This window comes from Prenolepis imparis, unplaced genomic scaffold, assembly GCF_030444845.1.
Source record: "Prenolepis imparis isolate NDT839.2.m4 unplaced genomic scaffold, iyPreImpa1.0 SCAF_4, whole genome shotgun sequence".
Lineage (NCBI taxonomy): Eukaryota > Metazoa > Arthropoda > Insecta > Hymenoptera > Formicidae > Prenolepis > Prenolepis imparis.
In genome coordinates, this window is record NW_028141162.1 from 8,116,200 (window position 1) to 8,136,095 (window position 19,896).

Here is a 19,896-nt window from a genome sequence, read left to right on the forward strand (position 1 = left end):
TACTTTGCATACTTCCACGGGCGCGTTACCGTGGAAGAATTCGGGAGTTCTCTCGCTCTTAAGAACGTGCTCGAATGCACACGGCAAACGCACACGGTCGACGACATATTTTACTCTCACGCTCGTTATCGCGCGGCAAACAGGTTGTTGGGGCGCTATAATGCGACGTCAGAAACTATGCTCTTCGCGAAAGCCAGCTCTTCTGAATATTTCGAAGAAACAACGCGGATATTCCTCTCTCATTCTCGTCGCCTAGTTCGTGTTCTCGCTCCGTCTTTCGTATATACCTTCCGGTCGTTCAGTATCGATCGTCGTACACGAAGCGCAGCCTGAAATGAAGGCGCGGTTTTTCAGCTTCGGGCTTTTTCATCCGCGATAACACGGCAGAGAACCGGTGAAGATTGCGCTCGATATTCTGTTTATGTTTGTTGTAGCGAAAACGCGCGAGTCTTAGTTCGACAATTTAAGATCCGTGACGTGGAAAAGAACGGACACGGCACGTCGAGAGAAAAATAAAAATGGGGGAGAGAGGGTAAGACTTGACATGTCGTATATGTATGTGTCTGTGTGTGCTGAAGCTCCAATATAGCTGGCAGTATATATTCGAAATACAGTGAGCTTCGACGGGTTCACGCTCGAGGGATGGAGTTAATGACGAGTCGTTTCGGCGCGTATACATTGATATCGATCGATAGTCAATAATATACAGTGTCGATTTAAAATGGCAAATTTGAATAATAAATACGGATAGTCGGATTGATTCGATTTGATACTTTAATCATTTTTGCAATTTGCAGAGTTTGTCAAGATAACGGGCATTTAAAATGAATTGACAATCAACCTTGACGTAATCAGAATATTATATAGAATGCAAGTGAAATCAAATACGTCTCTTTAATTCTTTAAGCAAATAACTTGAAAAAATATTTAATGTTTCACAAATATATGAAACGTACCTAAAGTAAATAGATTAATTTATATTACGAGTCGACAGCTTTTGTACTTTCGCAAAATCATTAAAGATCATTAAAGATCTTGTTTACCTCGCTGAGGGTGTCCATAGCAATTCAACAATCTCAGATACATACTATGTTATTCGCCTATCGCGCGCGATCAACACACCAAACCTCAGTGCGTACAAAATATCTCTTACCGGACGTGACGTCGTGGTAACGGCGGCGGCACCGGGCTGTGAAAATTATCCATCATCGAGTACGCGTCGTGCTCGATAGATTTGTGATCGAGGCTCTCGAGATGATCGAGACGCAGCAGCTCGGCCTCCCGTGGCGAGTGGAGCTCACAGTGGGCTACGTGGAGCAACGGTCTCAGGGAAGAACCGCCTTCGCATCGTTGCTGCCGCGAAGGCGGCCTCGCCACCTGACGATCTAGACCACCATCCGCAGCGTGGTGTTCTTCGCCCCAGACTTCGAATTCACCCGCCGCCGAGTAATCGCCGAATCCGCCGTTGCCCTTCACCGTTGCGCACTTCGTGGTACCCTCGAGGGCGAGTCTGGGGCAGGAGGAACCCCTGCCGTTCCGTTCGCGCTCTACGGCGTTCTCGCGTAGCTTCTCCTCTTTCCGGCGATATTTCACGAGATACTCCTTGGACGGCAAGGAGAACGACAGGCTGCCACGACGGTTGGATCGTCGGGGTGTCAGATTTCCGGTAGACGCCGCACGATCGGCATCGAAATTCCGCGACGAGACGATTCTTACGGAGGAGAATCGAGGTTCCTACAATTGCATGTCACGTCGAGTTATCATAGAAAGCGCCAGAATACGTGACAACGTCGTTGACGTAACGTTGATCGAACTCGCCCGCAGTCACGTTCACGAGTTCATTGATTCTGGATATTCGCGAGTGAACGGCTTGGCTCCGCAGGGACTCAAGACGGACGGGCACAAGAATCGTTTAATGTTAAACACATTCCACGTCCGCCGTGGAGAGCAGGAGATGCAGAAGTGCCGGAAGGGTGCTACAGGCTTCGCGCGGCCAACGTAGCACAGGGGGAGAAACTCGCGTACGCAAACTTTGTTATCGATCTGTCAACGCCAGCGAGAAAGTTCAACTTCCGCCCGCGAGCGATGTTCGACACGGTGATTCAGCGTGTACCGAATTTGGCGTCGTCGACCTGCTTCTCGCGAATCTCTCTCGCTGTGACACCCTCGAACGTGTTCCGGATCGCGAACGAGCGTTATCTCCTCGCGGGAGAACGACGTGTCCTTGTATCCGACCTTCATCCACCGCGACGTAGTGTATAAAATCGCGCTCACGACACACTCCACAGAAAAAAAAGTAAACACCACTATCGGTCGATTGCGTAATTTCACCACCTACTAGTCACCCTGGACGTTAAAGATCCCGAGACGTATCGCTTCGAAGCGCTTGTATCGTCGAATAAATCGAATGGCTTTCAACCTGATGCGGCCCCGCACAACGAATTCCGACGCGCGTTCAAAGGGAGCACGCTCAGCGCGCAAAGCTCACGTCAGAGAATTCAATCTGCGCGTTTCAGAAGACTGCGATCAATCGGTGTGCTATTCTCTGTGGACGCGCGCTCGCAAGTATTCCCTTAGCTGCGAGCGTTGTCGACGATGCTGTGCTCGGCTGTGTGAAAACTAATTGGGTCAGCGGGGCGAGAACTGCACGCAAATCCCGCTTTCGATGCGTATAGCGTGAACGGACTAGCTCCGAAAATTCCCGGGCTTTACGTCAAAGAGATACGACGGGATGACAGATGGTGGGATGTCTTCCTCTCTTCTCTATAGATTCTTCCGTAGCAACAAAACTGCAATTAGCGGCGCTACTCCGACTTTCCGCAAGGTCGATTGGAGTCGGTTTCCTTCGCGCGATTTCACGTAGTTGGCTCTATGCGATTCTAAAGTGTCACGTTTCAAGAGTTTCCAACTGTTTGGTCGATCTTCCGAAACTTCCAAAGTGATGTAGCTGTTGAGTCTCGCGGAAGAGCCGCCGATCGGATCGTCAACGACACGGTTGTCCCGTATAAAGTCTCACAGCCGCGGAATTTCCAATTTTCGCGATCTCGACGACGCGTGATTGACGATTTAAAGTCGCCTGTCAGGAATCGAAAAGATTGCGCTACCTATCTATCTGTCACTGATCGCGATCGGACGCGACGTCTATTCCTCTTACGCTCGATGACAAACGGGGTCGTTAATCTCGGTTGATCGCGAGGGGGGAACACTGCGAGTGGTGAGAAGAGTACTCGCTCTCTCTGCGGGACGGCACGCAACCGCGGCAGCTGCGGATCAAAGACTGAAGGCGTCGCAACGCCCGGCACGAAGTGACACTGAAGGTCCCCACCATCGTTACGACCGGATTCGGCGCGTGCGCCCACGCGCATCTCCGATCTTCCTCCCCTTTCTCGCCCTTTGGGCCACCGACTCCCTCTCGTTTCGGAGTCGCAACCCTTGCGAGAGAACGCCGCCACGCGGAGGGTGCGGCCACTATTCGGATCGTCGCACCGAGCGCGTCCTTGATGATGCGCCTTCCATAAGGGTCGCAAGGGTGTCGATAGCGCGAATCTATTCTAGGATGACGCGTAAGAAAAACAATGATCTTGCCCAAATTTATTTTGCATTTATTTCTTACAAATGTATAAAATCGATGGGTATATAAAACTATCGAAATGTCAAATTTCAATCTGTTCAATTTTGATAAACATAACTTGAATTGTGTATTTGTATACAAGCAAATTTTGTTGTAATAACTGATGTTTTTTCTATCATCAGATTAGCATATCAATCCTTAACTTGGAAAAGTCTGATAGCGTGAACTTTTTCTCTCTGATTAATATAAAATATACATAAATATGTTAACATTCCGAAAGCGAGAAAGAAGGAACAACAAAATGCGTACATAGCTTGTCGTACACATTTCGCATTTTAAGTTACATACTGAAAGACATATTGAAATAACGGGAAAAATGGCGATTAAAGACACGCGTGCTAGATTTAATTGAATATCCCTGGTTCGTTTTGCCGCTTGCACGTAGAAGTTTTCGAGACATTTCATGTATACGCACCCGCGGACACACATAATAGACATGTGCACGTGTAATGCCACCCTTGCTATGGCCGAGCGCAATACCGAGAAGAGAAATTGCGACGCGCGTGCGCAGCAATGAAGGTAAGCGTTAGAGATGGGGTGAGAAAGAGAAAAAGAGAATGCACGGTGGGGTGGAAGATCTCATGAACGTCGAGCACTTGTATTTTCGATTCGGGGTCAAAGATCGCATCCCCCGCTGATTTAATATATCTTTAAATTAGTCGACGCCATGAACGGGTTTTGCTTATTTTAATCTGTAAACAGACGTGTTCTACATTTATTTTTATTCATTTTACTATTCATCAATATTAAGAGAGATATGCATTGCGCGAGTAACGCGATTATTTATATTATATTATCTATATTATATGAAAAAAATATCACGTGGCAAAAATCTGCAATTCCAATTTCGCCGAAAAATTTTTTTTTATCGAAATTGATAAAAATTTTATTTCTGACGATTTCTAGAACACAATGCATATTCTATTTATGTATAAGTAATATGTATATTGGTTAGCAATATGAAAGTAATTCTCGTTACTTTTATAATTTCGTGCCCAAAGCTCTCGTAACTTGCTAAAATTGATTAACAGTAAATTTCGTTAAATATAGAGCCTTGTATCCATTTGCGCTATATATTCAGTTTGCTAAACTTATAACTTTCATCATTAAAATATAATAATGTTGTTATACTGTTGGTTAATGTGATTAGCTATTTCCAACGTTTTGTTGGTAAGTTAGAGCAACAAGTTAAAATAAGTATCAAAGTATTTTCGATAAGGAATATTTACGCGAAGTATTTATAAGAACCTAAATTTATCTCCAACCTAAACCTTATTTAGCGTTTGCGCTTTAATAGCACGCTTAATAAAAATCTACGCTGCAACCGGACGATACTCCAATTGAATCTTTCACACGCGGAATGCTTATGTAGGTCAATTCGTTGAAACGAGTAGTCTTCAACGATATTTCGATCCTGATAGACACCCTTATTAGCTCCCGGCATAAACTCATCATCGTAAAACCCCGTTCCCTTGTAAGAAAAAGGAAAAAGGGAAAAACTTTTTCAACGAGAGAGAGAGAGACATGGCGTAGATTCGCGTAGAATTATCGGGCACTTTAATCGTCCGACGTCACTTAACTCCCTCTCATACACGACTCATGAGAGCGATCGGAAGGAAGTTTAATTATCTCTTCAGTGCATCGCGCCGCGGTCGTTGATACTCACTCGCGCCTGCGCTCGTACACGTATACACACACGCATATAATATCACACGCCACCCTCATTTAAACACACACCTACAGATCCTCCCCCTATGTATGTACGCAAAAGCATCCGTTCAATGCGCGCGCGCACACGCGCTCGCGTCAACGTTTGAGAGGCAGAGGAAGGAAGATGGATGGATGGAGAGAAGAGTTGTTTTATCCCCCGCGCATCCGCCAAAATCCACCGTGCCAGCCTACAACGTTTACCCTTTTAGCGACGGTGGTCTCGCTAGTTCCTGCGCTGCGACTCACGACGTTTACCATTCTTCGGTGCCCTAAACTACCGCCCGGAACTCCGGAACTCCGGCCTGGAACGCGTGTATGCGGGTGGATTGAACACGGCCGCGTATGATCCCGGGAAGCGCGACGCGGAGCGGGCGGTGCAGGGACGGGAGAAAATTTGCGACAGGCTCTTTGATGTCGCTTAAACAGAAAACGCCACCTCTCTCCCTTTCCCACCCCATGTCGCGCCGCGGCATAGGACCTTCCTTCCTTCCTTCCGTCCTTCGTGTACCCTGTATACTTTTCCTGCTGTCCCTTCAGCACCTTAACGTAAAACGTCGGCTGTCTTTGAATCCCACCCCTCTATCTATCTTCTTCTATTCTCATCCTCCCATCGCGCGCTCTTATCGTGCATCTCCTTAGTTCTTTAGTCCTGGCTGCTTTGTGACGGCGGCTGCCTGCCTGTCTGCCTGCCTGCCTGCCTGCCTGCCTGTTTGCCTGACGACGATGGAGATATCGCCTTGCCCTTCTTCGTGCCATAAGCACTCATTTGTTCTCCTTATCTCCTCGATAGTCACTTCTCCGCCTTTGGAATGGCGACTTGTCCGGATGTGCAGGAGCATCCTCGGCTTTTTTCCCGTCTGTCGCTCGTGAACGCCCTCGCAAACGATCCGCATTGTACAGGCGACTTTTAACTGACGGTAGCGAAATAAGGGAATAAATTGAAAGTGAAAGCCATTTCCCAAGGTCATTCGGAGCACGATCGCGAAATCTTATTCAGAATTTTTAAGCGTCGTGAAACGCGCTCTCTTTGATATAATTCCTGTGATGTTATCGCTTTGGGGCAGATGGCGGTTTCCTTTAATTGAAATTTCCGTGTTATGGATTTTCATGTCGTTTTTCAGTTATTCATCGCGGTAGACTTTATTATAGAAATGCGTAATACTTTGTGAATTGCTTTACTAAAATTTGTAATATATTTGATGAAAGCATAATTCTCGAGAAACGTTTAATAAAATAATAGACGGCTGATTATGCGAGTAATCAATAGAAGAAGCAAGTTATATATATATATATATATATATATATATATATATATATAAATATTATTTCATCTAATATTGCGATAATAAATTCTTGTCTCTCCGCCAATTTATTCGCGCGTTCTTAATTAAATTTTAAATTCATTTCTATTACGTGTTCGGTATATAAATGGTTGTAAACGTTGTAGTCTAATTTTCTTAAGTTTATCCAAATTAAATTTTAAAATAATTTTCCTAAAGGCCTCGAACCATCCAGAAATTCTCAGCTATGTAATCATACGCGCGGACGGAAAACACACTTTCCAGCAAAATGCTGGAAGCTGTTATTAATCTTACGCGAATTCGATCTTTTTGTACCTAACAAACGGCGATTGAAGATATTCTATGAATGCACTTGTACATAATTAAGTACTTCGTTTCTATTGATGCGTTGTTACGATACTTGCTGCAATGACATTACAATATGCCCCAGTTTCGCCATGTATCATACGGATTATGCGCGATAGCATTATGCGCATGCATATGTGGGATTATGTTGCGTATCGTTTCTGCGGTTGTAACATAGCACGATGCAAGCTTTCGGCGAACATTCTATTTTGCGCTTAAAAAAAAAGAGATCAAAATATAAACTTTTGAAGTTAATAATCTCATCCCTATTGTAACAGAAATTAAGTGGTAAATAAATAAAATACGAAGAACAAACGCGTAGAATTTAACACTGGAAAAGTATTGAATAAAAGAGTAAGAGATTTTCCAAAAATCTCATTATTTCTGCAATAAAACTATAACGTATTAACGTTTTACATGCTAACAATAATATACTTTACTCTTTGCTTAAAAAAAAAAAAGAAAAAATCGAAAGATCTGAATTATAACATCGTTACATCGCATGGAGATGAGGAAAAAGAGCACGTCATTATGGACGAACCAATTTTCTACGACGCACGTTACATTTCGAGTATCCTCAGTGGGATTTACCACGCTGCGCAAAGAGAGCCCGCAGACGTACACGAGCGTCGGAGGGGATATATAAGAGGGATAGAGTGAGAAAGAGAAAGAGAGAAAAGACGACCAGAAGAGAAGTCGGCGGAAGAATGGTCGATTTCATATGAATGCATTCCATGCAAATGCGCCGGCGAAGATAGAGAGTAAAAGGGGAAAAAGTTGCGGCGCGCGACGAGAGACGCAGAGGTAGGAGGGTGGTGAAGGGAAGATGGGATGGGGAGGCACACGGCGATGCGAAGATAATTGGGTGAATACATTTGGGCCTGCGGTGTGCCGACGTAGGAGATATATTCCACGGCCGGGGCCCGTTGCTCTCTTGCATTATGCACGCGCGTACGTACGTACGCGACATACTACACGCGAGAGGACGACGACACAACCGCGCACGTGCTCGATTCGAGGGAAACGAGCTCCGCATATCGGCGATACGACTGGATCTCGAGGTATAGTTCGTGATTTGAAAAAGAGAACGCGCGGCAGGAAGAAGAGATTCCTGTCGAGGACCTCGGAGCAAGTACGTCGCTCTCGACTATTGTCTCGCCTTGGCGATTGTTCACTTGCGAACGAACGATCGATAGTTAAAAGGTTCACGGGACCTATTCCAGTATATCTGCGATCGAGTGACGGTTGCCTTAAATCGAGAGATTTCCTCTATACGCAAGATAAAATAATAACAAAGAATTTTGAGATGTATCTATATTATGAATATAAAAAAATGGCGCAAGCATCACTCTATACATTTTTAAGTGGAAAAAGGATTTTGTGTAAAAGTTAATCCTTAAAATATTTTGCATATGAGAGAACGTGATCCACATTTTTCGCTGAAAATAAAAGATAAAGAAAAGTGAAACCCATCTATATTTTATTTCTATTGAGAAAATATAAATGAATATCACGTCCACATGCAAAATATTTTAAAAATTAACTTTTATGCACACCAAAATCTGTCTATCAAGCTGATTAATTTTTGAAATATTTTACGTATCAACGAGATGGAGTATACTCGTATCTTACCAAATAAAATATTCGATATAAAAAAATGTAAACGCCTACATATATTTATCTCAATGCCTATTAGACACGCTTGAATATAGAGTGACACAAAAAACGATTATACGTACACGCTTGTAATTTCTCGGGGATGAATCATCCTAACAGTCGATCATTTAACGCAAGGATAGTTTTATTGATTTAAAGAACGGAATAGAGGCAAGTAAAAAGCATCCGCGCGGAGAATCATATGCATTCTCGATATACCATACAGTGAGTCATTGTCTGGGTCATACGATCGTCCATTAACCGGCGCTCTGGCTCGTCGAATCGATCCGCGAAGTCTGTCGCGCCCGGCCTTCGCTTGTTCGCTCGTAGCATCGCATCGGTTTGGAAGTAGCTACAACCCCGACGCGCGGCTCGCTTAATATCATATCCCGGCGGATATTATGATGTCCGCCTCTCGCGCGCGCGAGATCGGTTTACCTAGCTCCGGACGAGCGGCAGAGGTGGCATAATTCAAATCAGGCCCTGTGCGTATTGCATTTACCGTCGGCGACGCCGATAACGCAGCAGCGTTTGGCCGGATGCCAATCTCGTTCCCTCGCGGCTGTTTCCCCGGGATCCCTCTATCTCTCCTTCCAGTTGTAACGCCTGCCTGGCAGTTCGAAAGACATCGGAAGCGAGAAAGGTACGTATCGACCGCGTGCGCGCGAGACCAGGAACTTATTTCGGTTCCCCTCTCACACGGAGTAATCCGAAGCTCGAGCAGGCTCGAATCCTCGAGCGGGACGCTCGTGACAATTTGCCTTTGCATTCGAGACGTCTCGAATGTCCTCAATACGGTCCTAGCTTTTTGATTGTGTGCCTTGGGCTGTCCCAGGGCGTTCGAAAACATCTGCAGCAGCGAGCTTTGTCTGATATAGGTGATACAGAGGATTGAGAGGATTTTTTTTAAATATAGGTCTTACTGTGAAAAAACTGAAAATTGGAAGATTTTATATTTTTATTACTATAGTGCAATTATACATATATTATCGTTTTGCAGAGTGATTGTAAAAGATTGCTTTTATTTTAAACCAATTTCCAATAATCGACTCAATCTACTATATTTGATGGCTCGAATCTATAGGGGAAAAAAAATCACGCGAAAATGCAACACGTTGCACAATCTCTAATGCGAACGGAAATTTATTTATGAATTCGATCGAGGTCGGAGATATCGTCGGTATCGAATTCGATCATCAGAACGAAGCGATGCGACTTTATCGCGCGTGGAAGCGCGATAACAGAACGGAGTTCGTGCGGCTGCCAGAGCCAAGCCGATACGGAGAGAGAGAGAGAGAGAGAGAGAGAGAGACTCCGGCGTTAATCTTGCAACACGCGGATTTCGAGGCCGATCGGATCTGCGGCGAGCGATCCAAGTCAGCATCGGCGAAATTCGTGAACTAATAGGACCAACCCGACCCGGAGCTACGACCATTAGTAAATTGAATCGACCATTAGCGGCGGACGACGGGATACCAGGCGCGTCTCCAGGCGGTCGACTTAAAGGGGATTCCACATTGTGCGTATCACGTGTAATAGCGCGATACGGAAAGCTACATACGGCTCTCTCTCTCTCTCTTTCTCTATGCAATTTCATAACGTTCCACCGCGCGACCATTCCGCGTGGCGTTAATCTTCTCCGGTGTTCTCCATTTGTTCTTATATATACGCAAGCAAGGGCACACGGGATGTAGCGCACGTTCCTCGGGTACGCGATCGTCCGTCCGTGTCGGTCGAAGGATCGTGTGGGAAAATAGGTGGGTAAATGTACGTATGTACGTACATGAGCACGCTTCCGGCGAGCATAAAGAGCTCAACCGAGATCGCGGTTGCTGCTGGTGCGCAGAGGGTGGCTGAGCTCTTTCTCTCTCTCTCGTTGAAGCTCTCTCGTACGGGGGCCCGACTCACTGCAAATAAAGCCTCACTCGCTCAGTTTGTTTGAAACATTGAGCAAACGTCGGTTGTTTAACCGGGCGAAGAAGCTAGACAACGCTTGAGCAGCGAAAGAGATAAAGATAGTTGCAGCGGGAGGAAGATGAAAAGAGGAAGAAAAAGAGAGGAGAGAGCGAGCGCAGAAAGGAGGACAGCGAGTCTTTAACCCTCCAACGGTGCTCGAATCCGGTACCGAATCTATTTATTGGCCTGCTTCTCTGCGAGATGCAGCGGTGTACGTTCAGCTTGTCGCGACGACTGCCGAAGACGCTAAGACGGATTTACCGGAGAGTAGCTTAACAAAGTTCGCTTGAGAGCGCGACGAGCGAGTCTCCGTCTTATCGGAGGACTTGCGTGACTGCGTCGGTTATTGGGCTCTTGCCGGAGTTTACTAAGCGACCTTTTTCGGCAACGATCGCGAACCAAAACACTTCTTTTAGTAAATAATGTACGTTCGCCGACTTATGATGCGTAACGCACGATTACGTACTGAGATCTTTTTAAAAAAATGTTTTTAATAAATAGCGTTTGCTAAGAAAATCTGCTTAGGATTGAATGATTATGCAAGGTTATTTGATAAAATAATATTAAAGATATCATAGATTGAACAGTCACAATTCTTATTGAAAAAATGCTCTATAAAGATATAAAAAAATGTATACAAGTGTTTGTACAAGTTTAATAAAATGCGCGAATGCGAATTAAAGTAAACCGAGCAGACAATCACGTTACACGGTAAAAGTTTCGCGTCTCCGATTATTTGCAGCCATCGTGGTTTTATACATTCTGGTAATATATCGAGTTCCTGTGAATGAGGTCGTTGCATCTAACTTTGCTATTTTTTTCGGGGCTCCGTCGTCGCGATATTTGCCATGGAAGAGAAATCAGATCGGCCTTTCTCTCTCTCTCTCTTTCTCTAGCCGCCCCTATATCTCCTCGTAGCGCGATATTGCGACGTAGGGGCGACGGTGAACGTGCGTTTACAGGCTCATCCATCCTACTCTGCGGAGACGCTCCCTTTTGGCGAGAAGTGCGCGTCGTAACACGGGCCCGGGTTATAAAAACGTTATTGTTCTTCTCCACGCACATAGCGAGCTATGTGCACGCTACGTCGGCGGAGAATGAGAGAACACTCGCGCAGCTCCCTTCGGGGATCGTAATGTACCAACGGATGCCTTTTCGTCTCGAACGTGACGCTCTCTCTCTCCCTCCTCCCTGCGTGTACGCGAGTTTTATACGCGAACGCCTCTCGTTTCGTCCCGGCACTTCGCGCGGCCGACGAAATCGATAGCCACGCAATCACGTCCCTTGCGAATTGTTCGTGCATCGACGTCCCTGAAGCTCAAACAGCCAAAATAGCGCGGATGTTTCCGAATGCTTCTCTCAAGACGCTTCCCGTTTCACTCGATTTATCTTTTGCATAATTGACAAACGTGACTGCTTAATGACTGTTTAATCTCTCGTTTATATACAGTTATAGCAAGTCAGTTTAAACTCTGTTTCTGCTAACTTCCTAGACTAATTATAAATTCCGCTTTGATGCTGCCACAAACAAATTCAATTTCTGTCGGTGTAAACAAATGAATATTTATAGAGAAAAGCGATACGGTATAGATGGACATATCGGGAGCGAGCGTGGCGACACATATGTTGTCGAAACAAGTTTAATTTGATTTTTTTCATTTAATATTTTCAAATGAAAACACGGTTCATGGTAATTTTCTGTCTATGCATACGCGCTGCATACAGGATGTCGCAGTTGATTTTTTCCTTAGCGTTATTATTCCATACGCGTTAAAGTAGAGAGCGAGCTATCCTTTCAAGACATCTTAACTATGTACCGGGTTTCTGAGCCGGCCTTGCAACGTATCGCTGCTTAACGGTCTGGAAAGCGAAAGACCATTACGAGGAATCACACGCTCGATGACACTCTTCTACTTAGGAAACCATATTAGGTCGGCCTGCTGAGTGCTTAAATCACCGCGCGCGATTCCGAGGTGAAGGGTCGATCTGGATTTATGTGCGGTTACCGCGGCCACCGTAAGCCGTTAGAGGGAAACTCGCTTTCCCTCGTGTTACACTGTCGCCATGAAAGATCGGAAGATGCCGAGATTTTTTTTAAGGGAAGGTACGCCCCCTCGTTGTTGCGGCGGGAATATCTAAAATTTTAGATCTTAGGGAACAATGTACCTATTATGAAATTTCGCATTCCTTTCTTATTAAGTTCTTGTAAAAAAAGTATCGTAATAATTTGTAACATTGTTCAATATATATATTGTTTATAAAATTCCGAAAAATTAACTGTATTAAATATAAACTAGATATAAATTTTGAAGAAGACGATTTTATAGTTTTCTTTCCATAAAATTATACCGAAGCTTTAACACTCCCCAGAGTTCATTGGTTCTGAAAAGATATATGATGCGCTCAATATGGCTCTCCCCTAAACTGTTCGACTGCTCGTGTCACCTGATAAATTGCCTGGATACCATATAAATGCGTATGCGTGACACAATACGAATTACACATGTAGTCCATGGTGTGTCAAGAAAGTGTATGGGAATTACGAGAGAGTACGTCACTTGTGACTGCTTCGATTGAACGGTCGTAAAACGATACGTTAGCATGCTGTATATATGTATACCGCTATGTGTCTAGTTATCGCTATAACTGTTACTATATAATTTTGCGCCGAGTTCTATCTCCGATCTCTTTGCGTATATCGATTGCACGAAGAGGCATTACGAATGAATCGGCAGTTACATGACATTTCGCTTCGTCTTACATTACGGTGAACGAGTCGCAAATAGCGTGAAATATCAGTTTTCCAAATTACAGTAACTCGATGAGGCTGATCGATCATGGACGTCGAATTTAGCAAAATTATAAATTTATTTTAAGACGCCCCGCTGAACTTTGGAACGACTATTACAAAACGCCCCACTTAATATCGATCTAACCACGGCTGTAGACTCGGAAGTTCGCATAAGGGATTTTAGAGCGAGAGTATTGTGGGATATTCTCGCCGAAGATTCGAGGCCGTTCCCAACGGCATAAGTTTTGCGGCACAAAAACTGAGGAGGAGCGCTTAACGACAATGGATATGCAGATAGTATGCCCCGGTTAGCTAGAGAGACGGCGTAATTAAGGGTGTCCTTTCCGAGGGCATGGACTGCCATTCGTTTTAATAAGATGCTCGCGGAACTTGAGTAAAGCGACGTCTTTCCTTTTTTTTTTAATCACTCTTTTTTCTTCACTCGTTTTTCCTCAAAAATTACGAATATTCCCCTATCATAGCGAACCTTGAGCAAGTCGGATCGAGTGACTGGGTAAGTGAATTGCCGATATCGCTTCAACTGCTGTAATTACTCCACGAGGTGATTCGAACGTTTGTTCCGAATCGAGAATTAAGTACGACCGGAGTTTTTGCGCAGGACGCGTGACCGACGAATGAATCGTTTAATGGCCTAGCTGGCCTAGCGAAGTGTATTTAAGACGAAAAACCAGAACGATTAAACCGATCGATAGCTTCTAATTAAAAGCGGAGCAACGTAGGGGTATAAAATAAGTCTCTTATAATATGAACTGGAGGATTTTGCGTTTCTAATTTTGCGACGATTAAAACGAGATTTTCCACCTTGCGATATTAAATTGCGTATCCATAAAAGATGTCTTTAAATCAATCATCCCGTAATAGCTATATGTCATTGCAGTTTTCAAAAAGATCTTAATGTAAGATTGTTACGCGCTAATATAAAAAGAGAGATGTATCTTACCACCTGTAAATCACAACCTCTAATAGCTACGTGTCGTTAACGCTTCTATACAAATCTTCGATCTCGTAATTATGCGAATATATCGCACATCAACGGCGGGAGAGGGAGCTGTTACAACGTAACAGCGATCCACTACTACTACTATTGTTGTGTCGTCGAGCAAGGTTCATAACACAACCCCGGAGCACAAGAGTACAGGACAGGGGTGGCGCGCGCGATAAAGCGAGACGAAATACGGCTTTTCATAGGGCAGCGCGCAGGATGCAGATAAAGTTAATGGGATTTTATCGGGACGAGCAGCGCAATCTTAGGTTGCTGACCAGGCTGGACGCGAGCTTGGGGCGAGCAGCCCTTCCTCTCTTTTCCCTCTTTTTCGCCCTCCCGCGTGCTCTCGGACGCAATTAATAAAAGAACTCTCTCTCTCTCTCTCTCTCTCTTCTTCCATTCTTCCGACGTCCGCAACGTGCGTGGCAATGGCCAACGTCGGGCCAACGTAACGGCAGACACTGTTAATATAATCACGCGGACAGCACCCTATTGGGAAGCAAGTGAAGGCAACCTGCTGGATGCGTAAAATTGACAATTTTATCTCGCGAAAAAATTCAGAAGGCTTGTAATTAACAAAGATGCGCGCAGTCATAAATGTGTACAATTTTCTATTCTTTTCAGTATTTAATAAAGGATTAAAAACACAAATATTGTACAGGAAACATTTTAAAATTCAGATCTTAAATCTTAATTAAGTTTTCTAAATAAATTCCGTAAAACTGATAAAATCTCTTTGCAAAAGAAAAGCAAGTTTCTTAAAAAAAAATTATGCGATATTATTTATGCGATTCTTTTATGATATAAAATATTTCTGTTTGCATTTTCTTATTCTCCTAGAAAAAAATGTACGATTAGTTTCCTAATCAAAATCATATTCAGTTTCTAATGTAAATTATCGTTTTTTGTTTACGCGTACTTCCGAATCTTATAAGGCTGGGGCTCGGGGATAATTAATAAGAGAGTCCGGAAATCGGAATTGTTTATTCAGGCAAGGATTGACCGCTACGCGAAAGCACTCGGCTCCCATCGTTCGTTTCGAACCTCGGTCATTCGTTCTCGTTGCGTCCTGCAGATTTCGGCAAAGGGTCGATCGCCCTCGCAGCGACGAGTCGGAGGGTAGTGTAATTAATGCTGCTAATATACTTCGGATCTCTCTCGTCGGTTTCAACACTCACGTATACGCCTGTATATATCGGGGCGCGAGGTAATTTTGCGAGGGAGGATGTTAATTGCATCGAACGATCGTTTCCTTGATTTTGATAGATCGGTCTGCCTCCTGGAGTTACCGTCATCGTCCATAAATCCGGAGAATAATATCTTGAGACTGTCCGATTCAATCCCGCCCGGCTAGGAGATATATGATGTTATGACCGCGCATTTACCTCGCATCGTTTCTCTTCGATGTTTTTACGATGTAGCACTCGGTTTGCATATCTCCTCGGTTATGGAGGGAAAAGACAGAGGGTCTTTAAATCTCGGATATTAAACGGTGAATACTGAACACGATGTATCATCGGATAGATTCTTAAGCGCGGATTAAACATATGATACGATAGTTTAATAAATTTTAGTAAATATTATGTTTTCACCCCCCGTCGTAATCTTTTTCAAATAGAAAAGATGTAATATTTATGTTCTTAAAAGAGTCATTCTTCGAATTTATTCGGCGTCGCGGTATAATTTTCTTACCTCTTCCATCTTGGCGTAAGAAAGTTCGTCATTTCGGAGCCCCCCATTGCGACGGATATTACAAACGCCGCTCGTGAGCTTGACATAAATATAACAGTGTCGTTAACAGACCTCTATCGTCTGTCAACTGTTTCAACGGAGTAATAAAGGGTGTATTAATAGACCGGTTCACGGACGACAGGCTGCAACACCTAGCAACAACGTATCCGCGGCTCGTCGTACCTCATTCGTTTCCTGGGTCGGGTCTCTTTGTCTCTCTCTTTCTCTCTCTCCCTCTCTGCTCCAGGGTGAACCCGACCCCTGAGTGGAGTGAGGCGGCGGGGTTACCTTAAATTTCTCCGTAGACATCAAACGTCCACGCCCACGGGATTACGGCGCCCTGCGTGTCGCCCGGTCTCTCGCGCGTATGCACATGTTACTTTCGTACATACATATGAACTATGAATGCGGACGCATGTCGCGTGTTTTGCCCTCTATTTCTCGTAGCTCATAGCTGTTTACGTCTCTGTCGTACGGCCATCTCCTCGGTGTATGCGTGCGCCCGCCGTGTATTTTTCCGCGGGGGGTCCGTCGCGCCGTCGGGAAAGGAAACGAGGGTGCCGACGCGAGATGAAAAAAGAGACAGAGAGAGAAGAAAATGAGAAAAAAATATATAACGCACTGATGTATGACGTGCCGTGAATGTTTTCACTCGATCGACTCCGAGCGCGCACATCGATTGGAATCTCGCGAAAACGAGACGAACGTGCGCACGGCGTGTGTTACAGCCAGATCGAGATGCTTCCTCTCCTTTTCCACGTGTCCGGACGTGGAATTACTTTTGCAACGATAAATCAGGCTCTCCCGAGCCGACGCAACGGTCGGCTGACGGTGGTTTAGAAGTTCAGCCCGACGGCGATAATTCGCGGACAGATTAACCTACCACGGATACCGGAACGAATCTGCAACTCTCGGGATCAGGCACGTCTCGGCTAACATGCAGGCATGATCCGAGTTTGGGAAAACTTCGTTCGAATTTGAGGGAGGACAAGAGCGGGAGAGGAAATGTCCCTCGCTCCCGATATATTTGAGTGTTCTTTGAATATCGACGCAAATTTGTCGAGCATTTCGCTACGACCAATCGTATAGGCATTTCAACTCGATAGGAAAATTGACTCGCGATCTTTCGTAAAGTGCACAATCTTGTAAATGAGCGACGAAATATCGCGACCCTCTGTTGACGTTTTCGTGCAAAGTTGCGAAATATGATTTATCCATTACAGAACCCGGGTTAATGTCCGACGCAGGATCGCCATCGCCAGCCCGTAACGACAATTTGCGAAAGGTATTTCATACGGGCGTAACAGCACGTATTTCGATACGCGAGCGGGCGGCGGAGAGCCCCGGGAACTGCATGATACAGCGACGTGTAAAGTGCAGGGGTTTCAAAGCGTTATCACGAGTGCGCCGGCGTTTATTGCAATCTATCCGCACGCGTGACGTGCTTTTAACGTTGCCAGATAGAGTTGTATATATTCATCAGCGTTTTTTAATATTCACCGACCGGGGCGGGCGGGCGAGCGAGACGCGAGCATGCGTGTGATGCGCTGTTTCTCACGTTCTCCAGATACGTATCGGATGGAATTCCTTTATCGACAGCGACGCGGCTCGTTACAGCTCACGATTTGCGCGCGAGCGTCGTCGCTAAACGACAATCCTCAACGTCGATCGTGTCATTCCAAGTGAACAAAATGCATGCCGTGTGTGTCCCGAAGCGCCGCGTGCGATCGATCCGTCTGCATTCTTTATCATCGCCGGTATCCGTACGCTTTGACGGCGTACGCTACTTGTGACATATGCATTACGGGCTATTGACGTCCGTAGAAACACGCGCCCCCTCCCCTGTTCTCTTCTCCCGAGAGAGAACAAAGAAGGTAATCGCGCTCTCTTATGTTGAGCATGCTTTCCAGTGGAGAAGTGTCACGGACACGCGACATACTTCGTCATACGACGAGATGTACTTCCGGGGGATGAGAAGATAGGGAAGAGGGGACGACGTGCATGCACTCCGATCGTTTTCATGGACCGGCTTTCAACCTGCTCGGATACTCGAGTATCAATGGTTAAACATCGATCCTAGCCGGTGACGGCAGTAAATACCTCAGTCAGAATTTCAGAAAGTATACAGCATTTCGTAGCTAACTTATCTTTATGGAATAATAACTGGTAATTGAGGAGAATTAAATATCGATACAATTTTGTACTTTAATCGATTTAATGAATAGGAGGAAAAATTTGCAAAAATTTCCCCCACTTTTATATATTTGCACGTATTGCAAAATATTAGACTAAAAATTTTAATTCTAGAAGAGAAGATATTAAGAGATAAAAAATCTCATTTGCTATTTAAGAGAGATTCAACATATTTCAGTAGCAATTATAAATGTTTAAAGAGAATGTTTCGTTATATTTCATTATGCTAATGCATCCATTTGTCATCATTCTAAAGAAGGATTAACGTTAAGCGTAGGCATCTTGTTTCCGGACTGCAAACGCAACGAAAGCTCGGATATCCCACTGGAAGGATGGAGTTATCGAGTCTCATTCTGTCTCGTATATGGAGTAAGTTAGTACCGGTCACGCTAGTCGCGTTATTACAACGCGATATATAATAGGAAGGCGCGGGAGAGAACAGGTATAGAAATAAAATGGAGAAGTGACGGAATGAAGGAAGCGGAAAAAGGGAGAAAAAGGAGGCCAGCGCGGAGAGAACAAGAAGAAGAATAGACGAGAGGAGAAGGTGTACGTTGGGTCCACCTATAGTCTCCCTCGTCTTTCTCTTTTTCATCCGCGCGAGGAACGTATTATGCGAGCAGATCGAATCGCGGTGGCTGCCCCTTAATGCATGACGCAGCTCCGAAGGGTGCGCGCGCTGCACCTTGTACCCTGCTGCATCCTGCACACGTATTCGATTGGGTGCGCTGCGTCGCAACGCAATAATATCGCAACGATCCATCACACCTCCACCGTCAATAAAACATCTGGCAGTTCCTACCACTCTCGTTCTCTCTTTCTCTCCCGCTCTCTTACACTTTCTCCAATTTTTTGTTGCTATCTATTCCCTTCCATCACCCTTCGATCTTTCTCCCTTTCCGACTCCAACCACGTATTCGCCATGTCCGTTTATTTATTTGATTTTTTTTCTTCCCTCCCATTCGTTCTTTCGCTCGTCCTCTTTGTTCCGTCACCCTTTTTTGCGCGTCTCATTTTCTTCCCTCTTGCTCGCCGCCTCTTTTCCACCCACCCGTATATTTTTTCTATCAGCATTTCCACCTTTCACCCCGTGCCACGTCCATTCGTTTTCCCTTTTGTCCTACTGTTCTCTCTCTCTCTTTGGCTCGTGTCCAGTGTCTACACCGCGTCGGAAAAAAAGCATCCACGTCACGAACCCGGTCGACTGACTTTTTGTTCCTTCGTGGGTCACCGCAGGTATTAATGATTCCGCCCGTGCCACGGATCGAGACACGCATGCACGAATCCGCTTGAACACGTGCTTATTTGCGCGCCCGTAGCCGCGAGAAAGCGTGTTCATCGAATGTCAAGCGCAGACACGATCCTCACGTAAATGAGCAGTGAATTGGAATACTTTCGCAAGCGAATACACGGAGAGATTCATGCGATTCCGGCAATGGGGAAATTTTCAACCACCACGAATCGAGTTAATAAGTTTTGTCTGTTGTATTATCGATAAAATATTTTTAAAAAACCTTTAATATTAATATAATTATAATATCATCGCGCATGCAATATTAGTAAATAAATGTTATTA

The 19,896-nt window shown here is 44.9% G+C and overlaps 2 protein-coding genes across 9 annotated transcripts in view; one reads left to right on the plus strand and one right to left on the minus strand.

The window, feature by feature from the left end:
• The window catches only part of Ten-a (Teneurin-a transmembrane protein), a 466,667-nt gene that overhangs the window by 81,661 nt on the left and 365,110 nt on the right, over nt 1–19,896 (minus strand). The window contains exon 1 of one of the 8 annotated variants that reach the window (XM_083036194.1): nt 1,154–3,283. The exons of the other annotated variants lie outside the window; for them this stretch is intronic. Within the exon in view, the coding sequence (XP_082892320.1) occupies nt 1,154–1,209 (56 nt within the window). The 5' untranslated portion in view covers nt 1,210–3,283. Of the gene's footprint in view, nt 1–1,153; nt 3,284–19,896 lie in introns of those variants that run through there. 8 annotated transcript variants of the gene reach the window in all.
• LOC145935112 (uncharacterized) overlaps nt 1–19,896 on the plus strand; it is a 133,762-nt gene that overhangs the window by 69,659 nt on the left and 44,207 nt on the right. The gene's annotated exons all lie outside the window — the stretch shown is intronic.